This window comes from Acanthaster planci, linkage group LG09 (genome assembly GCF_054643075.1).
Source record: "Acanthaster planci isolate LZ-2023a linkage group LG09, COTS_SCS, whole genome shotgun sequence".
Taxonomy (NCBI): Eukaryota; Metazoa; Echinodermata; class Asteroidea; order Valvatida; family Acanthasteridae; genus Acanthaster; species Acanthaster planci.
Window position 1 is genome coordinate 8,741,696 of NC_141785.1, and position 23,517 is coordinate 8,765,212.

At 42.5% G+C, this 23,517-nt stretch overlaps 1 protein-coding gene across 2 annotated transcripts in view; it reads left to right on the top strand.

The window, feature by feature from the left end:
- Positions 1-22,214, top strand: part of LOC147798104 (calcium-transporting ATPase sarcoplasmic/endoplasmic reticulum type-like) — a 70,119-nt gene extending 47,905 nt beyond the window's left edge. The window contains exons 10-27 of one of the 2 annotated variants that reach the window (XM_087140993.1): positions 1,352-1,440; positions 3,036-3,213; positions 4,158-4,288; positions 5,061-5,149; positions 6,355-6,457; positions 7,526-7,783; positions 8,722-8,839; positions 9,863-9,963; positions 10,162-10,345; positions 11,363-11,514; positions 11,913-12,006; positions 12,317-12,443; positions 13,169-13,371; positions 13,518-13,603; positions 13,719-13,852; positions 14,821-14,938; positions 15,876-15,993; positions 22,044-22,214. In XM_087140993.1, coding sequence (XP_086997119.1) covers positions 1,352-1,440; positions 3,036-3,213; positions 4,158-4,288; positions 5,061-5,149; positions 6,355-6,457; positions 7,526-7,783; positions 8,722-8,839; positions 9,863-9,963; positions 10,162-10,345; positions 11,363-11,514; positions 11,913-12,006; positions 12,317-12,443; positions 13,169-13,371; positions 13,518-13,603; positions 13,719-13,852; positions 14,821-14,938; positions 15,876-15,993; positions 22,044-22,072 — 2,312 coding nt within the window. In that variant the 3' untranslated portion in view covers positions 22,073-22,214. Of the gene's footprint in view, positions 1-1,351; positions 1,441-3,035; positions 3,214-4,157; positions 4,289-5,060; positions 5,150-6,354; positions 6,458-7,525; positions 7,784-8,721; positions 8,840-9,862; positions 9,964-10,161; positions 10,346-11,362; positions 11,515-11,912; positions 12,007-12,316; positions 12,444-13,168; positions 13,372-13,517; positions 13,604-13,718; positions 13,853-14,820; positions 14,939-15,875; positions 18,337-22,043 lie in introns of those variants that run through there. The other variant, XM_087140992.1, reaches the window with a different exon arrangement.
- Positions 22,215-23,517: the final 1,303 nt, after the last annotated feature.

Below are 23,517 nucleotides of genomic sequence, written 5' to 3' on the forward strand. Positions count from 1 at the left end.
TAGCAGGTTGTGTAATCAGAAGTCAACTTCCTATCTTGCCTTTTTTTGTTAAGTTGTTAATATTTCCATAAAGCCTGTTGGTGAACATCAGGTCACCCAGCATAGTCAGTTGGAGAAGAAAATTTTTTTGTCCCTTGTGTTGGATGTATCACTTGGCTTCTTTTAATTTTCCAACAGCCAAGTTTGAAATGGGCTTGTTTGAGTATATGTCACTTCTAAACATTCCAAAGATAGATATTTGAATGCTGATGTTGGAGTGAATATTCAAATATTCGACACAACCCAAGTTGACACTCCCTAGGATTGAAATACATAAACACAAAATACAGTGCATATGAACTGAATAAAATTCCTGGAACTTGGTGCAAGGGAACAGAAAATAAAATGTGGATGTTGATGAATATACACACAGTGTGTTTGAATCCATAAGTTGTTCCTGCAGGTGTTGGGGTGACGTTATCATTTGGCATCAGTAGCCGGCGTGTTAACGTCAAAACCTATAATGCTTAAGGTTTTATTTGTTTCCAGAGTCAAGTGCGAACACTGGCCTCTGCTGTCGGCCGTAAACCGAGTCAATAATGGCTCACAAAACATGCAAACCGATCATAATGATGATTGACGGTGGAAAGATATTGGGAACAGGTGTTCGTCCGTGTGCGTGCATCGCTGGGACGTGTACGCACATGCATGCATGCGTGGTTGAATCTGAGGGAGTGATGCTTACACGTAGGCGGTAGAATGATTAAAGAGACTGTCTCATCTTGAAAGTTTTGGGTAAAGGCCGCAAGTGGCCCTCCAATCCGTGCAGTGTTTGCCATCCCACTTTTGCCCATACAGTTGGCACCCAGCATGGCAGAAGGCTTTGATGTAGTCCTCTGGGTACACTCAAAATCCCTTGCAATCATAAGGTTCGTGCACAAACACGTAGTTAGCAACTTGGTGTACTGGTACCTTGAAAAAATAACTGACCATGCTTGTCAGACTTACATTTTGAATGTTGACATTAATGTACATGTATGCCAGAATGTATTTGTCGAGGTACTCCTTGTGTGAAACACCATAGGCAATACATATGCTGAATGTTTATGTATGCACAATATTAAATTCAATCTGGTCCCCAGTCCATATACCTGTACTTTTACATGTGTATGCACATGTACATATACGTATGTTTGGGCCAAATTTTTGCAGAGTTGGTCTTACCACCCAAAAATTCAGAAAAAGAAAGCAAAAAATCGTACAGGCTTCATGCATTGCAGTTATGCATGTCAGTTTTCACTGGTATGTGGTGATGGAATACCTTATGTAGTCATTAAAAGTAGTGCCCCCTGTTTTTCTTTGTTAATTTCAGGCAAGATTCGGACGGAGATGGTTGAGACCGAGACCGAGCGCACCCCGCTGCAGCAGAAGCTGGATGAGTTTGGCGAGCAGCTGTCCAAGGTGCGTTAGTTAAATCTTGCCCCTAGACTCATGTCAGTAGCTACATGTAATCTGCGGCTTGGGTTTACAGCTTCAGGGAGTAACTGGCCTAGTTTCTGGAGCTGGTCAACCCTAGAAAGGCAGTCGCGCCTGTCTCGCCTTCACCCCTAGCCCTACTCCATCCAACTCTTCACAGTTAGCAGCATCCTGAGGAATTTGGTCGTTCATTTTACCGACGTAATTCTTATCCTTGGATTCTGTTGGTCATGTTGGATTGGTCAAAACCCAATTATATCAATAGCCAAAACTTTTGGGTAATAAAAGAGCTGAATTGTTATTTATTTTTACAAAGCCATGAACCTCTCTTGCAGTCCTGAATCTGTCTTTTGATCTGTGCTTGTTTCCTCCCCCAGCGGGAGTTTTGACTGGCTTTAAATCAAGACACTCTCAGAGAAACAAACAGTGGGCTGTTTGAAATATTTAGTTTGACGTTTCTTCTCAGAATGGCACGTAATTCCCACCTGAGCAGATTTATCACATACTGTGGCAGTCCGTCTGTCCGGGAAGCAGTTTGTGTTTCCCTGTCTTGCTGTGATAAGCGGTGGTGCAACTGGTGTCGTTTAGTGCAATAAGGGGGTAAAAATGAAGGGGGTTGGGGATTTCAGGGTTCCCGCGGTTACAGGGAAATTCTGGAAAAAAGCTGTCGAGGGAGGTCATGGAAAATTTGTTAAAAGTAGGGTGTCCCTTGAATCCTCTTGTCTGAGGGAAAAAAGTCATAGGAATGAAAATCATACAAAGGCTACCTGTTCTTCTGATGGGCCACTTGTGTGTACGGAGGAATGATAAATTTACAAGCTATCCATGTCAGTCGATAGTAGTGGCTATGGCAGTCTTGCGCTTCATAACACCAAACAATTTTTCTTTTCAAAATTCTTTTCATTGTCATGGAAGCTGTCATACCAGCTATCTTTATAACCCTAGAAAGTCGTGAAAAGTCATGGATTTTTTTTCAGATTATTTAATTTCTTTTCCTTAAGTGTCCAAAGAGATCCAGAATTTCTTCTCACCCCTCTGTAAGGCTGTATAATGTTACCTTCTGGAAAATTCCAAATATTTTGACCTTCCAGAAAACTTCTTGACCCTTGAATCTGGTTTTACCCGAAGTTGGGTTCCTAGTGCTTACGTGTTGTTGGTATGCAGAATTTGCAACTTAAATTTCTTACGTATGTTCGGATGTGCAAAACCATCATTGTGCATGTACAGTGCACCGGTACATGTACCAGTGCATATAGAGCAACCTAAGCGAACCAATCAGTACTCAACTTATTTCCGTGTTGTTTCATATTTTTGTTAGCCTGTGTCATTGTTTGTGGTGTGCTGTTTGTTCGTTTATTTTCATGTACCAGCCCATGATGAACTTGCCCTCGGATGTCGTTCCTCCTTGGAAATATCTGAAGATTTCTCATAATTCCTCGTTCTGAGGCTGATATGTACATCCAAAAGTTTTGTTGAGCTGATGTTAATCGGACAGGGGCAGTTAATTTTTTGTTGGATGATGTGGTGGTCCCCAAAGACTGAAATGTTAAGGTGTATTTAACGTGTGGGTTTCATTTCAGGTCATCTCCATCATCTGTGTGGCTGTCTGGGCCATCAACATTGGTCACTTCTCCGACCCCTCCCATGGTGGGTCCTGGGTGCGCGGCGCCATCTATTACTTCAAGATCGCCGTGGCCCTAGCCGTGGCTGCCATCCCAGAAGGCCTGCCTACAGTCATCACGACGTGCCTGGCCCTTGGTGAGTTGCAAATCTTTCTTTCTGTTGTTTTGAGTCCTGCAATGTTTATTATTTGGTGTCTGTGTGTTATTGGTCACCCCTGGTACTCGGTAATAGTAAACGTGAGAGGGAAACCAATGAAATTGAATGCCTTCCAATGGAATTTTTTCGATTAAAAAATGAGCCCAAAAGAATTGATTTTGGTAATCATTTGATACCTTGTTTGAACCCCTTCTCGGCGGGAATTTCTTTCCAAAAAGCCGACTCCAAGAATTCCAGACTCGCTTGGCCACGAAGGCCGACTGCCAAACTGCAAATTCTCAGTTTGTGGCCCAGCGTGCTCTGCACGTTTTGAATTACACGGTGAAAAGGTTGATCATTCTGTGGCGTGCGGCTCTACTCAAGCTTCCACATTCCCATTGCCTCTTTTCAAAGTGGGGGCTATTGTCATTTCTGGGCTACACACAAAGACCAATTACCATATACTCAAGAGCCAGGGTCTGCCTTCTTTCATTTTGTTCGCTCGAACGTGGGCCGAGAATGATAGCTGAAAAGCGGGCTGAGGATCTCAATTTTTACGGCGGCTATGACCGCCTCCCGGTGTGAAGGGATTAACATGTAAGACATGAGTGCTGTTAAAAGTTTTGGCCATTAGGTTAGAAAGGTTCATATTCGCTGCCAAAGGAGCTTTTTGGTTTATTAGTGTCGTATGTACATGTACAGTTTGACTTGTTCCAAGATACATGGGCAAGCTTTAATGTAACTAACCAAACCGTGACTAACTTTGATCTTTTGCAGTGCTTTTAAGTGATAAGAACAGTTTAGAAATGTTTCAAAATGGTAAGATGTTGTGCTGATCAGGAATATGGCCTGCCTTTGATTCTTGCTGGAACCTTTGGTCAGAGTCAAAGCTCATTATCACTGTCATGAAAATGACACCTCATATTGTCGTCATTGCTGTGTAGGTACTCGTCGCATGGCGAAGAAGAATGCCATTGTCAGAAGCCTGCCCTCTGTTGAAACCCTTGGATGTACGTCAGTCATCTGCTCCGACAAGACAGGAACTCTCACCACCAACCAGATGTCTGTCAGCAGAGTAAGTGGCGGCCATTTTGGTTTGAACTTTTGAACAATTAGGACTTAGACAGGAACATTGGAGTAGTATATTGGCATTGTAGCCAATTTTGTTGGTTTTGGTTTTTGTTTTAACCCTGCCATGTGGGAGCGTGTGCCCAGATTTTTGATTACAGTTCTTACTGAATCAAACTTCAAATCTTTTACGTATGTTTGCTGGTTTTTGGTTTTGTATTCTGGTGCCAATAGCGTCAGTTTTTCTGCACATCATCAGTACCTTTCAACCAGATTTTAAAGTCTATGAGTTGTTGTCTCTCTCATTGGAAAGAGTTACTTACCTGCATGGTCCAGATTTGAGACTTTAAGCATGAATAGTTTTATGCATTCATGAGCTCTCTGAAAGGAAGCCTTTCTCGTCACAAAATGGTTTCCAAAATAAATGAACAGTACACCAAATACTCAGTACATTGTTTTTGATGTCATAATGGGCTCCGGGTGTTTACTGCAAAAGGATCAGACTTTTGCACCCACTGTAGGTTATAGGTTCTTTGGCAAATGATTGGGAAAGTTTGCTTGCAGCCTGTGATGAACATCCCATCCGATTCTGTTCTTCGGAACATCCTGAAGATTTCTATAATTCCTCGTTCTGAGGTCTCTGCATGCAAACAAGAAAGTTTCTCAAGACACAAAGCTTAAACAACACATCGCGGAGATAGGCCCAGGCCAAATATTGTCCAACTCGATCCTGACTTGAGTTTCTAAAGAATTGTTTCTTTTCTTCTCTCCCATTGCAGCTGTTTGTCATGGACAAGATCCTTGGTGAGAAGTCCAGCTTCCATGAATTTGAGGTCAGCGGGGTCACCTACGAACCCAAGGGCGAGGTGTAAGTATTCTAACAAGGCTCTCCATGCTTCAGTAATTTTCGTTCTGTTCAGAAAATGAAAACTGTTTCCCCCCATTTCTTTTTCGGGGGGGGGGGGTAGATTTTCCTGAAAACCTGTGCTGATGTAGTGTAATTTCCTTGCCTTTTCTGTATTCCCGCTTAAATAATTGCCTTTGAATGCCGAAAGACACTTGACAGCAGGGTTTTGCAAGTAGGTTTTACAATAAACGTTTGAAAATCTTTTGGCTGGCTTTTGCAGTGATCCAGAACTGTACAAATGCCTCGCCGGTTGTCTCAGCACCCGCTCATTTTCAGCCTTGAAAAATATGTGTTTGTGTACTGCACATACTGTACCGGGTAGCTTCATTGTCAGGAATGTGGCCCATGACAGTATTATTAATGATTGTTTAAACTGTACCAAAAAATGCTCCTGGCCAATCCACAAGAACTTTAAGGGGTTAATGAGCCAGCGTTAGACACTACAAGCCCGTGATGAACTTTCCGGTTGAAGTTATTCCTCCTCGGAATTTCTCAAGATGTTCTAGGGACCTTGTTGTCTGAGGATTGTAGTCCTCGGAGGGATGACTCACAGGCGCTGTTGATTTGGGGAAAAACAAGTCATAAGGTGCTGTTTGATGGGAGATCTTTGTATTAATTGGACACTACTAGTAGTTTCTGCCTTTCAGGGTACCAGCAGCAAGCGTTGAGGTTGAGCAGTAAAGACCGAAGCAGTTTTTTTATGGAATAAGTTTTACAGTTTGTGATCTGCACTTTGATGAACAACCCTTGAGGTCATAGACATTCATTATGCTGTCATGAAAAAGGTCTAGAAATGTCATTGAATATGTACATGTATATTGCCCTATTAGGGACCCATGGCATACAAAATTGGTAATATTGTACATTTCAGATGTTACATATGCAAAGTTATTCTTTGTGACACTGCATTGTGCGCTGATAATAGGCTCCTTATATACCTACTTTTCTTATACCTACTTTTCTTTGGCTGGGGTTTGAATCCCACCTACATGTAGGTACTAGGTCTGCATGTAGATTGGGTTTTCATTCCCTACCCTATGGGTTTTTCCTGAAATATTTTTCCAGAGTTTTCGTTCCACTTCTAAAACTGAACATTTCTTCGTTGTCACTCAAAGTCAAATGCCGAATAAAGAGAATGAATGTATGATTCTTTCCTTTTTTTGCAGACACATGAATGGTAGCAAGGCCAACCTGGCCAATTATGAAGCCCTTCAAGAGCTGGCTACCATATGTGCCCTGTGCAACGAGTCCAGCATTGATTACAATGAGGTATTAAACTAAAATAAATCATTCGAATATCACTTTACGCATTTGTGGAGCTGTTTGTTTCAGATGGCCCTTATCGGAATGTTTAAGTTGGAAATGAGTAAAGCCTTGTGCGACAGACTTGGCTGTGGCTAGAAATTACACACAAGTCTATGACAGTGGCTGCAGCCAGTTCCCGCAGAGTCAAGTCACAGCGTTGTAATTTAGACGCGGCCTGTGGCTGTGTCCAAAAGTTGCGGCTGAGGCTGGAAATAGCAAGGACATGTATGCCTGTGAGAAGCCACAGATTAGTGGTTGCGGCTGTGGCTGCTTGCCATAGATCTGTGGCACAGCCACAAGTGGTTGATTTGGGTACGGCTTTAATAGTTCAAAGCATCAAACTGAATATATCCATCATTACTGCTTGTGGTTATTTATAAACCTTTCAGAGCGCTGCAAATCAGATGTCTGGTTTTGTGATCAAAGCCCAAAGCCTGTGATGATTAGTTCCCATCTGATGCTAAACCCCTGTGGTTGTTGAGGATCCTATGAATTCCTTGTTTCTGGCCAAACTCTCAAGTGTAACCCAGTAATAAATTGTTAATAAATTTGACTGTGAAGGAAGACACACCTGGATTCTCCAATGTCCACACTGGGGTTGGCTGGTATCCACAGTTTGGCTACGTTGTTCCCCCAACTGGGTGTATTCACAGTTGGGCTCTCGTGTTGTCACATTTGGGTTCTTCATCGTGTCTGTCCACTCTTTTATTCTGCTGTGTCCTCATTTGTGTTGCTGTTAGTGCACAGTTGGTTCTAGCTTGTTCACATTGGGGTTCTGTTCTTGTGCCCCCACTGGGAAGCTGTTGACAGCAATGCTGCCATGTTGTGTCCATTGAGTAGCCATGTGCTGATAAGTGCCCAACGGTGGAACACTTAACTTTAGGTGGTTTATGCCATCAAAAATGACTTTTCACATTTGCCATCATAAGCCACACAAAGCCTCGCGGATCGATTGCAAAGAAAGAATAATTTGACAGTAATTTGTAAAACTAATTTTTTTTTTTCTCTGTTCTCGTCGTCATCCTCTTAAAGGCTAAGAATGTCTATGAGAAGGTGGGTGAGGCCACGGAGACGGCACTGACGGTCCTGGTGGAGAAGATGAACATCTTCAACACTGACCTGGCCGGCCTGGATAAGCACCGGCTGTCCAACGCCTGCAACCTGGCCATCACCTCCCAGTACAAGAAGGAGTTCACGCTGGAGTTCAGCCGCGATCGCAAGTCCATGAGCTGCTACTGCACGCCGACCAAGATCACCAGGTCGGCTGGCGGCAACAAGATGTTTGTCAAGGTGAGAGATCACCTCAGCTCTTTGATTCGATTTTTAAATTTAGTTCAGTAGAACATGCTTCAATGAGAAATTGAGACACCAATACTAGCCCTGTAGGTCCTTGTTACCAAGATGCATCCTCAATCATTCAAAACCCTCCATCTGCCTCTAGCTAAAAATTGAATACAGCTTTGTTCCTCTAACATCCTAATTTTTTCTTAGATGTTCTTACCTTAGTCTTGTGGCTGTTCCTTCCGAATCGTTGAGACGATGCAAATGAGATCTTGGAGCAGTGTATATGATTTGAAGTAGGCCTAAATTTATGTATGACTGAGCGTAGACAACTCCAGGACCTTGGCATGGTGCATCCTTTAAATCAACCACATATTTTTGGCCATTCAGCCGTCATGCTCCAAGAGTCTGCAAGAGAAACACAGCCTATTTACTCCTGACAAGGGGGCCGACGTTGTTGGTTTTTTGCAAACTGAACCAAGTTATAAAGCTGAGCCAGTGATGATTCATTCCCATCCTATGCCCTCCCTCCGGGGTCGGTCGCTGTGGATCACATGAATTCCTCGTTTCTGAGGCTCACCGTCCTTTACCAACTCATCGGATTGATGATATTTCAAAGCCATCTTCACTTCTCTCTCAAACAACCCACAATCTTGATTTATTCTTTAAATTGGGCTTGATTTGTGTTTGATACTTACTGCTGGCAAGGTGAAATCCTCAGAAAATAAGCACCCAGAAATTGACAGAAGGTCTTTATCAAATTGTAAGCCTTTGTTTAACGTTTTAACCCTAACTGTGCTGAATCAACAAGATTCTGTATGATTTTAACTTTGAGGGTTGGGTTCCAGGCTGAATCTTTCTAATCATCAAAACTCCTGCAATAAAGTTATGTAGTTGTTGCCGATTACTGAGGTAACGATTGTAACGCTGTTTCTGTGATTGTCCAGGGAGCTCCAGAGAGCATCTTAGATCGATGCACCCACTTACGCATCGGCATGAACAAGGTGCCCCTCACCCCAATCGCCAAGCAACAGATTATCGAGAAGATCACTGAATATGGAACAGGTAACCCCGTCTGATCCCTACATGAAATGCCGTATCTCTTCGAAATATCAAGTGTGGGGCCTTTTATATTTTCTCCTGCCCGTCTAATTCTATTCAATGAATTAAAGCGGCAGGGAAATCTTTTGACTACAGAAAAGTTCTCCAACCCAGGGGGTTGATGCAAAGAGAGGATGTTATATACTGAGCTTTTTGTAATTTCCAGATCTGTTAGATGATCGATAAATGAAAGAACTGGTTCAACTCTTAAATATGCATGGTATGGTAATGAAAGCTGTTTCCTTGTCTAATCTTAAGGTCATAAAACTTTGCTGTTCTTTTTAGGCGGGTCATGTTCTGAGTATGTTTTGGATGGTGAAATATTTAGATATATATGTTTGTGTGTGCCCAAAGCTGTTTGATATTAACCAGTAGAACTGTGGCATCTTTTTTAAGCACTTCCTGCTGGGGCATTCATTTATCAGTGTTGATGATGCTGGGGTGGGATATTTATCATTTTTTTTCTGTTTTTAAAATTCTTTAACAATTCCTATCTTCATTTACTGGACACTTACAAGCACGTGGAGGCATGTCTGGTGGTAAAAAGAGCCCAGATTTTGTGGGTGTTATGTAATATTCTTTTGTTCACGAACCTGGCTCAGTATGCTGCTGACCTCTTTTCAATAGGGGCCAGATTAGCATGCAGCGGTACTGTGTGGCTCATCGCTGCAGTGGTGGAGTGCTTTTGTCCCCGGTGGTAATCCGCTTGCTCTAAATGGCCCAAACCATGGTATACTGTTTCAAAACAAGGCAGGATTTTCTCCACTTTTGAGAGTGAAAAAATGTCCGTAATGCCCAGCAGCCTGGTCTTTTGTTCTGAGTACCATCTTTTGTTACAAGGCTTTGTTCCCTTTGTCCGAGTTCGGAGACCCCGACCACGCATATAAAGCATACGTGTCCGGATCCGGAGTCCCCGGCAGGAAGTGGTTAATAGTAGTATGCATGAGAAGTAGTCAGTTACCAATTGTCTTCCCTGCCTGTCCAAAGGCCGTGACACTCTGCGTTGCCTTGGTCTGGCCACCGTGGACAACCCACCCAGGAAGGAGGACATGGACCTGGAAAATGCCAACAACTTCATCAAGTATGAGGTGAGTTCCTAGCTCTTGTAACTTTGAATTGCCTTGAAGTTCAAGACCTGATGTGATATCTAGGATAGGTCGGAACTTGGTTCTGGAACGGATGAAGTAATTTCTCTTTTGTCAACTGCACTCGCACTACGTCTGCCTTCTTATTGTGACTCTTGTGTTACTGTATTGTCATTTCTCTGTCGGGTTTTTCACCTACAGACCAACATGACCTTCGTGGGCTGCGTGGGCATGCTGGACCCACCCCGCAAGGAGGTCATCCACTCGGTCGAGGCCTGCAATGAGGCCGGCATCCGGGTCATCGTCATCACGGGTGACAACAAGAACACGGCGGAGGCCATCTGCCGGAGGATTGGGGTATTCACCGAGACCGAGAGCACGGCCGGTAGGTTGAGTGCACCCCACAGTGGGCAAAATTCGACTCAGAAAGTAATTGGATGTGATCACACTTGCCCAGTCTGCCCTGTATCAAAGTCGCGTTAACTTCCAGGTTCAGAGTGTTAAGCTGTGTGTTGTGTGCTATTACTGTATTACCAGATCTATTTTAGGAATCGGAGAGATGGGTTCAAGAGATTCTTGAAGTCACCTTTGTGTGCCGTGAGCACACTACGACCAAGCATTTCCATTTTGTTGGACAAATAAGGTGCACTCTTGCGGCCAGGAAGTGGTCATTGTCTGGCTGATGTTTCACCCTCTGCTGTGGCGTTCCATGTACTAATACAGCATTCATGACACAGTGTCTTGGCACTAGTAGACAGTAGTGAAAAGTCAGTCTGGTAACTGGACAAAATTAGCTGATACAAATCACTGCCACAAACAATGTGCTTCTAGTGAGCTATTTGGCATGGAAACCAGTTGTTGCTGTTCAGAAATATCCCAAATGACACGTTGGCTTTCACCTGATCAGGTGGAAACCACAGTTTGTAAATTCAACTAGAGCTTCATCTGAACATTAATCCCAAAGTCGCCCTACTCTCACACACAATCACAGGGGTAGCCACCCCCAAGGGAAATAGAGAGCCTGTGATGATTATTCCCTTCAGATGCAATTCTTTGCGGAAGAAGATTGTACGAATTCCTCGTTTCTGAGGCTCACAGATAATGAGAGACATTTGTGTTTACGTTAGTGGAGCAGTATTTGGCTGAACACTATACATGCATGGGGTTTTATAGCTTCCAACAACATTGGGATGGCTTGACAACTCTTGAAAGAACACTTGTACTTTTTTCGTAGTTGTTGGAAGTTCAGACCTTACTTCAGTCATTGTCGTATTTTGTATCAACTAAGTATTGATGTCAAGTGATTTTACTCACTTTCCTTCTCTGTTGTGTGAGGCGATCAGGATGGGTTCAGGATAATGATCGCAATTTCTTCCTGCTCTTTTTTGTTTTGCCTGATTAGGCTTGTCATACTCTGGCCGGGAATTTGATGACCTAACCCCAGAGGCCCAGAGCCAAGCCTGCCGGGAAGCCAGGCTCTTCTCTCGAGTTGAGCCAGCTCACAAGAGCAAGATCGTTGAGTACCTGCAAGCACAGGGCGAAATCTCTGCCATGGTCAGTTGGAAAACTAGTACCGAAACTCTGTTTCTTTCTTATTTTGTGTATTGATATCAGTAGTGCTTCTTTTCCGTTACAAGAACGTGAAGTGAGATTTTGCTGGAGTTGAATTGAATTCAGTAACAGCACTCATGACACTGGATCCTGTTGGTTTGAAGAAGTTTTTCCCAGAGAGAACATCAGGAGGAAATGTTCCCTTTTTTATTGATTAGTGTTGTAGTCAAGACCAATCACAAGACTTTCTTCAAGTAACAGGGTGAACATTGGCAAGGGAATTGTTCTTGTTGTGCTTCATCTTAATAGCTTGTGACTGGATTACTTTTCGCTGTACTGGCATCCAGTTCATAACAATTCATGAAGTCTTTACCTCTTTTTTCCCCCTTTGCCATGCCTAGACTGGTGATGGTGTTAACGATGCCCCTGCACTAAAGAAAGCTGAGATTGGCATTGCCATGGGCTCTGGTACAGCAGTGGCCAAGAGTGCTTCAGATATCCTTTGCATGAAACCCATAAAACAGATTTTTTTGGAGGTATATATTCACCCTTTACTTCGGATCCTTCAAAATTGGCAATTTGGTTTGTGAGGATTTTTTTTTGCAAAAATGGAGGTACGGCTCACAGAGTACCTGATGACTTGAAACTGTTGGTCTCTTTAAAAGAATAAATAGACAGCAAGAACATGTGGGTCCCTTGTATTGCTGGTTTTTGGAGGATTCAGGATGGGTTCTATAAAACCAAAAATGTCCAGTGAGCTTAGATTTCAGGATGTAAGCACTTGATCCTTGACTCCTGAAAGCACAGATGGTGTTGGCCGACGATAACTTCTCCACCATCGTGACGGCTGTGGAAGAGGGTCGTGCCATCTACAACAACATGAAGCAGTTTATCCGTTACCTCATCTCCTCAAATATCGGTGAAGTGGTCAGGTAAAAAAACCACAGGAGTCTTGAATAATTGCTTCCTCTCTCTATCTCCCCTCCTGGAAAGTTTGATGTGAATCAAATATATCTGGTTTGTTCCCCTTCCCAAAGAAAAAAAAGTCTAGTCCAAAGTCACAGGAAAGAATGTCTAATAAAACAAGGGTTCACTAAGGTTGTTTTCACAGGGTACCTCAGAAAAAGCCTGTTAAACCTCATAAAATTTGTTGGTAAATCTAGAGTTAACCGTTTGTTTAATTTTGCAGTCGTAGGTACCACTGCAACTCTGCTCGTTTTGTTTCGGTTAGCTGTGTATCGCATCTTATATGTATGTGTTGTTATTTTGCATCCCGATGCAGTGATTTCACCTCTGCCTTGGTTTACTGAGCTGTGCAAAATTTCTGGCAAAGGTGAAGCTCTTCGATGGCTTCCCTCAAATTAAGTTCTTTGAGAAACTATTTATGATCCTTTGGGGACAGTTTTGTCAAGTTCATTGCAAGTCCTTTTTACAAGACCTAACAACTAACAGGTCGACACAGTGATCAAGGAGTGCTTTTGACCAAGCTAATCTGAAGAGCTTGTGGCTTGATGTACGACTGCACAACTTGGGATGGACGGGCTGTGGGACTGGGACAGTTCTCAACTCCAACGCGATTCCAACACTGCTCGTAGTGATCCACTCTGTTCACGAAACCAATCTGGACTTTATTCCCTTACCCTTCCTGCTCCCACAGCATCTTCTTGACGGCCGCCTTGGGCATGCCTGAGGCTCTGATCCCGGTCCAACTCCTCTGGGTCAACCTGGTGACGGACGGCTTGCCGGCCACTGCCCTCAGCTTCAACTCCCCAGACATTGACATCATGGAGAAGCCACCTCGCAAGGCCAATGAGCCCCTTATCAGCGGCTTGCTGTTCTTCAGATACATGGCCATTGGAGGTCAGTGTTTGAAGCTTTTTTTTTTTCTCGATAACGCCCTAATAGAAGTCTTCCTCCATTCTCCAAAATACTTTTTTATAAAGAAAACTTGTGTGGATTTTTTGGTGCTTCAGTTAAAAGTTCTCTGACTTTTCTGTTTCTTATAGTTTACGTTGGTGCTGCAACAGTCGGTGCGTCTGCCTGGTGGTTCATGTACCACAAAAATGGTCCTGGCTTGTCCTTCTGGCAGCTGGTAAGTACCTGTCACTTGCCGTCCGGTGGCCAAGTCAGTTGACACGAGCTGAGTCTCATCTCGGACCATTTTTTTCTGTTGCAGTCACATTTCTTGTTTGTTCATCTCTTGCCAGACCCATCACATGCAGTGCCCCTTGGAGCCGGAAAATTTCAAGGGCTTGGACTGCGAGATCTTCGACGACCCTCACCACATGACGATGGCCCTGTCCGTGCTAGTCACCATTGAAATGCTGAATGCGCTAAACAGGTATGCTGGCCTCAGATCTGGTAGGATAATCTGTGATGTTTTAGCCCCATCCTGTTTGTCGCACCGGTGCCTCTCCTGTGATTTCTGTCTGTTCTGTGACACTCCATCCGGGTGGTTCCGCAGATTGATTGGGGAACTTGTTTTAAGTGAGGATTTGTCAAGTCCCAAGTCCTCTCTTGCGTCCTTCCACAAGCCCAGTCACAATTGTCAGCTGAAGGCAATGACAAAGGAAGTGCTTATGTCAGAGTTCGTTTTGATAGTTTGCGGCTTCGACCGGGACCGGATGACTGTTCACTTGCATGGAATTGTGACAAATAGGATCACAGCCCTAATGCAGACTGATTGCGCCCGATAAGTCACGCGACCTACACTGGGTATTATCAACAAACATGGCGTCCACCAAAAGCAAAGTGCGTCATAAGTGTTATTTACCAAAAATAAAGTCAACGGTAGGTACTGCACTCGGACTACTGATGTGCTGGTACTATATTGCAACTTGGCTGTATTGTTTATAAACAACACTTGCACTCAAAACACACGTTGCTATGGGGTTGATACCCACCATAGGTCACATGATTTAGTGGGCACAATCAGTCTATTGCGGGAATGTGGTTTTAGGTGGAGGTCAGTCCAGGTTAGTTATTGGACACCCAATTTGATGAAGGTGCTGAGCACAATTACTAGGCACAGGCTTGTGCATGTTATGTAAAAGTTCATGCCCTGCAAAAAGATAAAGGACGTGTTCGCTTTTTTGTGAGGGAGGATGTGACATCCAGTGTTGTTCTTGAGTCCATCACAAGTCCTTTCACAAGCCCCTTCACAAGGCCAGTTGTAAGTAGGGTGAACAATGACAAAGGAATGCTTTTGTCACAGCTTATTTGAATTGCTTGTGAATTGGCTTCAGACTGAACGACTTGTGATGGACTCGAAGACAACACTGGTGACATTGCATTTTGTTTTTGTTACAGTTTGAGTGAGAATCAGTCACTTCTGGTCATGCCGCCCTGGTCCAACATTTGGCTGATCGGAGCCATCATCTTGTCCATGGGTCTTCACTTTGTCATCCTCTACGTTGACATCATGTCTGTAAGTAGTCGGTCCAGTATTATTATATAAGTAGATAGAAAAATGGAACTACAAGTGATATGACTTAATCTTGTTTAGAATCGTGGTATGGAATTTTTCAAACCTTCTGTATTATGATAAGGACATGGATTAAAAATATTCTGTTTCAATAGATGTACACATTGAATTCTTTGTAAAGTCAGGCATTTTTAAAAGTTATATGTAAATGTGGGTTTTATTGTATGTTACCAGTAATGATTTAAGTTGTGTTCCCAAACACTGTTTTGTTTTATGGTTGCTCAACAGTATCAAAATGTTTTGTGACTGTCCAAATGTGTAGCATTGGCTTTTGAGGACCAGACACAGTGATGTTGCCCAGTATTTGGTCGGCAGTTGTATTTTGATAGTCGTAAGTGTCTGTATATGGTCCCAAGCTATTTTGAAATGGACTTGTTTATCCATTGGTCTTCTTTCTGACTTCCACCCCCTATTTTGGCATCCAGAAGTCAACCTGCTGGACACAGAGTGTGACTTCATTACGTTTTGGGTAGTGCATAGAATGCTTACCAACATATCAGACAGCCCAGATGGCTCAGTGAAGGTTGGGAAATGGCCTGGAGCCGTTTCATTCAGCCATCAGTATTGAAGGCAACAAACAGGGCTTCATCTGGGATTCAAATATGCACGTGTCTTTTCTCTTACAATGTTAAAATCCACCTGTTCTCTCCCAGCAAAGTGATACCCTTGATTCTATATAAGCCCCTATTTCCATAGTGCCTAACGCCGTGGATTGAGTTATGAAGATTTATTCACATTGTTAAAGATTTGTGAAATAGATGGTTGTTTACAAATCTTGTACCAGCAAAAACTGCAGGCCCTGAATGGCTGCATGAGACACTGGCAACAAAGTCAACTGTTCGACTGATTAATACCACTGACTACCATCTTTGCTTGGCAGACCGTATTCCAGATCACGCCCCTGGACTTCACCGAGTGGATGGCTGTTTTGAAAATCTCCTTCCCTGTCATCCTGCTTGACGAGATGTTGAAGTTTGTGGCCCGCCGCACCAATGACGGTAAAAGCTATTCCGTGGGCCTGCACGGGCTGGTGGCCGGTGTGGCCATAGCCCTTGCTGTCCTCTACCTCCTCCCCATGTAAAAAAAAAAAGAGGATGTTTTGCTCCTCACATACTACTACTTTGGTTTTAATTTATTCCATTTTATTTTTGTTAAGATTGTTCTTTTTTCATCTTCTTATTGCTCTCTTGCTGCCGTGCCGCAATCACATAACTTCTTGTCATTCACATCATTTTTTTTTTCTCTGAGTTATTTTTGTTGTGGGCTTTGTTTTGTGGGTGGGTGGCTTGCCAAGGTGTGTGTGATTTGCATTTTGCACACGAGAGAAGTTACGGTAAGAAGCCATCCTTGTTCATCCCCCAAGCTAGCATGCCAATGAAATCAATTTTTTGTACACTTCAGAAATGTAATTAGATGATTGGGTCTTACCAGTAAAAAGCTGTTCACAGGAAATGTCTGAGGTTGTCACAAATGAAATTGATGGGAGCAAATAAGTGGACCAGAAAAAGGACCTATTCTCCCAAAAGGAGAAAAAAATACTTGGCTATGTTCAGATTGGATATAAAGGGGGAAAGGTGAAAGTTATCCTTGGAGATAATGGTGCCTCCCAAAAAATCTGAACCACAGACTCACTATCGCTTCTTACCGAGACAGACTTGTGGTGCGCTGGATTCATTGGTTTGTTTTGCATGAGGGTGATTGTGTTTTGGATTAATTTGGTAGATTGACAAGAAGAGGGGCCATCTCCCCCCCTCCCCACACCTGGTAGACGAAGCACCTAATCATTTACACCATTGGCTCTTTGACTGCGTAAGACAGGGTACTAGACCTTAAGTGCAGGAATGTTTGCACATTAACCAAAATATTAAACCAACCCACAGTTATGACTGATAATTGTACTGGAAAGCCTGTCTTCAAAAGAAATGGATTAACCGACTTTGATAGATGATTACAAATGAATAGAGAAAAAGCTTCCGACAGCAGTTTCGAGGCGTAAACTTCTCAAAGGCATTTTTTTGTCACTCATAGTCCCTTCCAGGGCAAGCTTAGCTGTTTGATACCCTGACTTAGGCAGACGGAGGTCACCTCACCCTCACTCTACAGAGCACCGTAGCTGTGTACCTGTCTGTACGTGTACTCACGCCACACTCTCTTGTCATTTTCTGTAGCTTCTGCTTTCAGAACACTGACCAAAGCTCGAACAGCTGCTGATCGGTAGCCTTTCAGGGGTCGCCGAGGTTTTGGTCGATGTTCAAGTTTTTTTTTTCTGGTTCACCTTTGGTGTAGAGAGACAGGTGACAGCGCAGGGGGAAAAATAATCACAAAGCTAAGTGGGTAATCCTGGGTTTTGGGAATGTAAGGACGTTCTGGTGGTGTATGTTTGTTAATGTTTGATATCTGCTTTAATAGGTAAGATTTTATAAGAGAACAGTAATTCTAGTATTTATTCTTCTGACAAGGAAAGTTAGGGATTTGAAGCTGTTAAGTGCAGATTTTTAATATGGTTCGTGTTGTACAGCAGCATACCATCACATGTGGCTTGTTATTTAATCACTCGGTAATGATACATTTTATTCTTGGCTTTGTTCCATTCAAAACCTCTAGTAAAACATTTGAATGCTGTAAATTTGATGGCTTTTTCCAAAGAGGCGTCTCCGTCAACTGAAAATTGACAATGTTTTCTCACTGTAACTTGCTTTAGCTGGATATCAACATGGAAGGAGACCCTTTATTTTTCCTTGCAGTCAACATGGTGCACTACGTAGATTTACCATTCTATATTTCTGGGCTTTTTGGACAACTTTCGTAAGTGTCCAGATTTTGGTTTTTGCCCCCCTTTTCCAGTAGTTATTTAGGCATCGAATCAACAAATATCTTTTGACTTGGCATCTGTCAATAGTTTTGAAATCTCAAAACAAAGAAATGAATGAAGTTCCCCTAGGTGATTAGAATTTACAGTTTTCCTGAGTGGTTCACACATGCAGGTATTTATTTATTGCGATTTATTTTTATCATTTCCTTGTTCTGTTCTTCGATGGCGGGCGGTAAATAATTAAGGAGATGTAGAAATGTATTTGACTAGTTACCCTTTATAGTAGAACCTGAATCCTTGCAAGTCATTCAGATTTCCTCTGAAAGACATTTTTCTGAATATATCACCCTGAAATGGAAGACAATTGCAGGAAATATTCTTTTTTAGTCAGAAACATTTCAATAGTTGTGAATTTGGTCGAGTCCCCTCCCTGTGAGACAAAAAGAAATGTCGTTTCGTCTGTGCTGTGATTGCAGTTGATTTTATTGAAAATAAAAAAAAAACTGATTGTTTTTATGTACACATAAAACCATTCTCGTTCTAACCCTGTCGTTCATCAGTCAGTTCCTTGTCGAGTTGGTACACGTGTAACACGTCCTTGGTTATAAAGCCCCTTCGCTTGCATATACGCCGATTGGCAAGTGCGGGCCGAAGAGAGACTAACTTGGAGTCCTGGCACGCGTTAACACTATCAGGAAAAGCTATTATTGACCTCGCTTTTTTTGTGGGAGAGTCGCCTTGAAAGTAGAGATGAGCTCAGCTTTTCCCATCATTGGTCAAATGACCCAGCAGTAGCATAGACTGCACCATGCCATACTGCACTACTGATAGTTATTAATCCATTACAGAGTAAGCAGCAACTCAATTCCGCAGCTCAGATACAAGACTTCATTATGGGGTACATGCCCTCCTATCAAGTGAGCTTGTCGGGAAATCCGAGGAGTGTTGGATGTTTTTGTAGGAGGGTTTCATTCAGAATCGTTAAACAGACTGGCAGTATACCTATCTCGTTCAATGGTCGTATCGAGGTCAATATATATTCTACCTCTCCTAAAGTTCTCTCTAATATTGTAGCTAACGGTATACACTGAACCACAAAAAGTCCATCCCTGTCACTGCAAAATACGTTAGTTTGACAAGACTTCTCTAAAAGGTTGAAACAGCAATGGATGTTTTCGTTTTCTAGTTCAACCAAGAGCATGCAGACCTTTGGTTACTAATTTGAACCATCGTTTCATTTTCAAACCACACATAACGAATCAAAATCTATAACTGGACTCGTCACTTCTGCATAAGCAAGATGGCGTGTCTGGGGTCGTGTACTTTGCCCGGTGGGCAACTGAGGCCAGTGGTTTTGAAGTCTTGTTTTGCTTATCAACAGCATATCATTACAAAGTTACCTTCGGATGTAGTACAGTTTTCATTACACGACAACTTAACCTTTGGTGGCATAAACTTACTGCACATAGTACTTTTTAGAAACATTAACACGACACTTTATAATCAAGAGAAGGTGGAAGTAAAATTGCCTGCGGGCAATTAACAATGCCGATTTGGTGTGTTTAGTCTTCATAGCCTTGCTGTATCTTGAATAATCAAAACGAGATTTTAGTGAATTGTTTTGATTTGAACTTGGGATAATTGGTATGTAAAATAGCAAAGCGGTAACTTGCAGTTCAGTCATGTGTATTTTGTGTAGACATTTTTGCGCTGAATGCAGAAACACAAGACTGAACCGTTTCATAGTTTGTCAGTTTGAACGAGAAAAACTGCTTGTAATTTGTTGCTCGATGCAAAGAGATAGTCATGTGGTGTGACCTTTAAAACTTTTGGTTTGTGTTGCATACCAGCGACGTAGCTGATGGGCCCAAACCAATGTTATGTAATAGCTGTATGCTCTCCCAAAGATGTTTGTATCAACTAGCGAGTGATTTGCCGATAATTGAAGCACCGTGGCAAAAATTCCAGTTATATGTAATACAACTTAACTGGTTGATTCTAGCCATTTGTCACCGGTTGCGTCAATACATAACGGTTACGCGTAAGAATCGACAGAAAACGATTTTGAAGAGAAGAAAACAGGTGTGTGTTTTTGTGATTGTGACGTCATAGTTCTTTGTTCCATCTGCACGAATTCCACCCGGTAGCCATTTTTTTAACTTTCACAACCCCATTTATGCGGGAGAAACAACTGTTTATGTACTTGCATGCTATATTAAATATTCATACGCCTAATGCATGCTAATGAACTTTTTCGGCTTGTCAGATTAATTTTCTGTTTTTCATTTTTTTGTTTTTTTATTAAATTGAGCACTGCACATCTAGCTCTGCATGTGGCTAGAAATCTAACCCAGTCCCATACTTGGCCGACTTGCACGCTTCCTTCTGATAATAGGACCTAAAGTTTAAATGTATAGGTTATTTCAGTTTTCCTAGCGAAAGAACGAAAGTAAAATACGTATTTCTCTTTTAGGAAAAAAGTGCACAATAATTGCAGTTGCACGCAATGGCATGGACACGATACGCGCATATTTTACGCGGCACAACTGTTACAAATTTGTTTTATAGGAGGACAAAGAAAACGACACTTTCTTTTTCTTTCAGTTCCTGCATTTTTTTGCTTCAAAAGTCCACTTCTAAAGCGTATCCCCGAGAATGGAAAACTTAAGGCTAACGCTTGAAGCTTGTAAAAGTAGCCTCGCAGTTTTCTTTTGCATCATCAGACTTTCCTGAAATTATTCTTTACCGGTACCTCCCTGTTTCGCTTGCTTGTCTCCTGAACTTTCCATGGAAATTTATGTCCCAATTGTTAAACTGAATTATTGTTTTTGTCTCCCACAAAATGGAAGGCTTTATTAGATTTCAGCATTTGGGTGATATTTATTCATTCACACCATCCGCCCCCGATAAAATAATAACTCCATTTTTCTCGACTTTCCACCCATTTAATATTTTCACTATGGATTTCTCTCTTGTCAAAAAACGTCGCCATGTTTGATCGCAAACAAATTTTAGACTATCCCATCGTTCAAGCAGTACGTGCAGTTGATGAGTACACGTAGATTGACATTATGTTTACATTAAGGTAAACTTATCCCAGCACACACAGAATCACTTCAATTTTTGCTAAACCCTCTCACGGTATGAAAGATATGCATGTTTACGTTGCAGAATGAGCACTTCCTGTGTACAACGCTGACTGTCCTCGTTTCCCGTCGATCAATCTATCAAATTGCGCCCAAAGCTTGGGGGGAAAGAGCATGCCGGAACGGCAGAGAAAATAAAGTCCGACTTGGACCATCTTCAGTACTGTAGTCGAGTCCAGTAGAAGTCTTCCACTCGACGAGTTGCCTTTGTTACAGTTCATTTGACTGTAGCTTGTTATTGGCTGGAGACTGGATGACCTGCTGTGGACTCGACTACATGTGCTGACCAGACTGCTCAGAAATCTTCCCAGATAGAAATTAATTCCAAAGGGCAATGGGTTTTCGGCTAGATTCCGGCTGAATAGCCAACTGCAATTGCTAAACTTGCCGAGCCATGTTGCCAGAGTGCAGCAGGGCTCCCGAGGTTTACTGGATTTGTCATGCTGCAGACGCGCCGTGAAGACGCAGTTCATCAGGCGTGAACACGCCACTCCGCTCCGACAGCTTCACAAACCGACGGTATTCACCAATTCAGCCGGATCGAAGTGACCGTAATTGTAAACGCGTTCATTATGGGCACTTGTTGCCTGCTGACTCCGGGAAACCATTTCCAGAATCATTTCAATTACTCAATTCCATAATTTCGCAACTCAGTGAAGCTGCAGAGATTAAAACGTTATTGAAAGTTCGCATGGAGTGTAAAGAAATCAACAAAACAAACCCAAGAGTACTATTCATCCAAGGTCGTAATGGACTGTAGCTTGAAATATTTTTATGTTCTCAGTATAATACCCCCCCCCCACCTTGCTGAAAGTTACGACCTTTTAGCACTTACCCTGTTTCCTGCAAATTGTGTCGAAGGTTTGAGCCAGTACCCCTTGAAAATGTGCTAGGCCTCCAAATTTCCAAACTGAACTAAAGCCGGTGCCACGTCCCAACTTCCGTAATTTTGCTGTTAACGCTTGGGAAATTGGATAGACTAGTCTGCTGCCACCAAGCAACGTGTTAGGGGCCAGTTGAGTTTGTTGCAGGTTGGCTGACTTGGTTTTCGCGTGTGGGTATGTATGTATTCCTGGCTTTGTATAAACAGCACCGGCGCTGCACAGTAAGACCGACTGATCGCTGACGACGATCGCTGACCGAACCGTGGATACAAGATACCGTGCACCAGAGGGAGCTCGTACAACTCACCATGCACTTGAGGGAGCTGGCATCATTACGCATGAACTGAACACGTGGTCAAAACCAAGCCGAAACGTGAGAGTTGGACCGCGAATCCAGCTAATTTCACTGGTATTTTGCTATCCATAACGAGTTCATCCATTGGATGACATCACCATGGACGTCAGCCAGTGGTCACACAAGGTGCCTTTTTGATCCAGGAGAATCACTTTTTCCGTAGCCTTCGGGAAATCAATATTAGGTGTTTGGGTTGGTAATTATAATTACAGATGCTCGTTTTCTTTTTTAAAAAAATCACTTTGTATGTTGACAAGAAATTTAGTGTGTGGTTCGGGAACATGTGGGTATTTTTTAAACAGTGTACAAAGCCCATCATTAACCACAAACATAGGGTTTAATGGACTTATCACGAGTGGGGAGGTGCTATGGTATTTTGTAGTTGAGTGAGTACTAACGTTGTTCAAAAATGGAATTTGTACGCTAGTGCTATTTTTGCCTCTGAGGAACAGTATCAAATGGTTTCTTTTTTCGCGTTAATTTTTGGTTAAACTTTACATCGAAAAGCTGGCATCCATTTTCAGCCATTATGCTGATTGAAACCTAACGTGGTGGCAGCATTAGTGTCCATTGTTCATCGAAGTCCATATGACCGGGAAAGACAACGATAGGTAGTGAATTCGTAACCACCATGCAGAAATCATCTGTACGCGTTGGAAATACATTGAGAAAAGTGGTCAGCAGCGACTCTGCAACCAGTCTTGATCATAATCGCAGCACCGATTCTCATGCTCTCCAAAGCCATCGTGATAACAAAGGAAGTGAGAAATTTAATTCCAAGCAGACGTCTTAAACAAATATCCTCGGCAAGCCGCTGCCTTGACTAGTAAAGTCGTCATATTCCTTTTTACGTACTTCGTTTTATGTCCCACGAAATTGTCAAAGTAATTCGGCTGACCAGTTTGTTTATACCAATATGTGTGTAAATTTGTGTTTCTCGTATCAAACGGCGAAAGCTTGTTTTTGATATAATTTGACTTGTCAAATCGCCTTATTACTTAATTTGTTGGAATAAACCCCTTTTCATACGAGTTAAACCAGCAGAACCACTTAACATCATTTGCGTTTTAGAGGCCCTGCGATATTTTAACAAAGGCCTGCATAAATTGTTTATGTATATAATGTACATAAACGTAAAGGCTATTTAAGGAAGTGTGATAAATTCCTGCTTCATTTCAGGAACAGTAACGTGTTGTTTGAAAATTGAAGATTTTTTAATTTAAGAAATTTCTACTCCCCCCGATCGACATAGCGCGCTACTACAGAGTGTTTATTTATTGATAGTGTTTTTTTTTTGGGTTTTAGATAGTCTTGCAGTCTTGTTC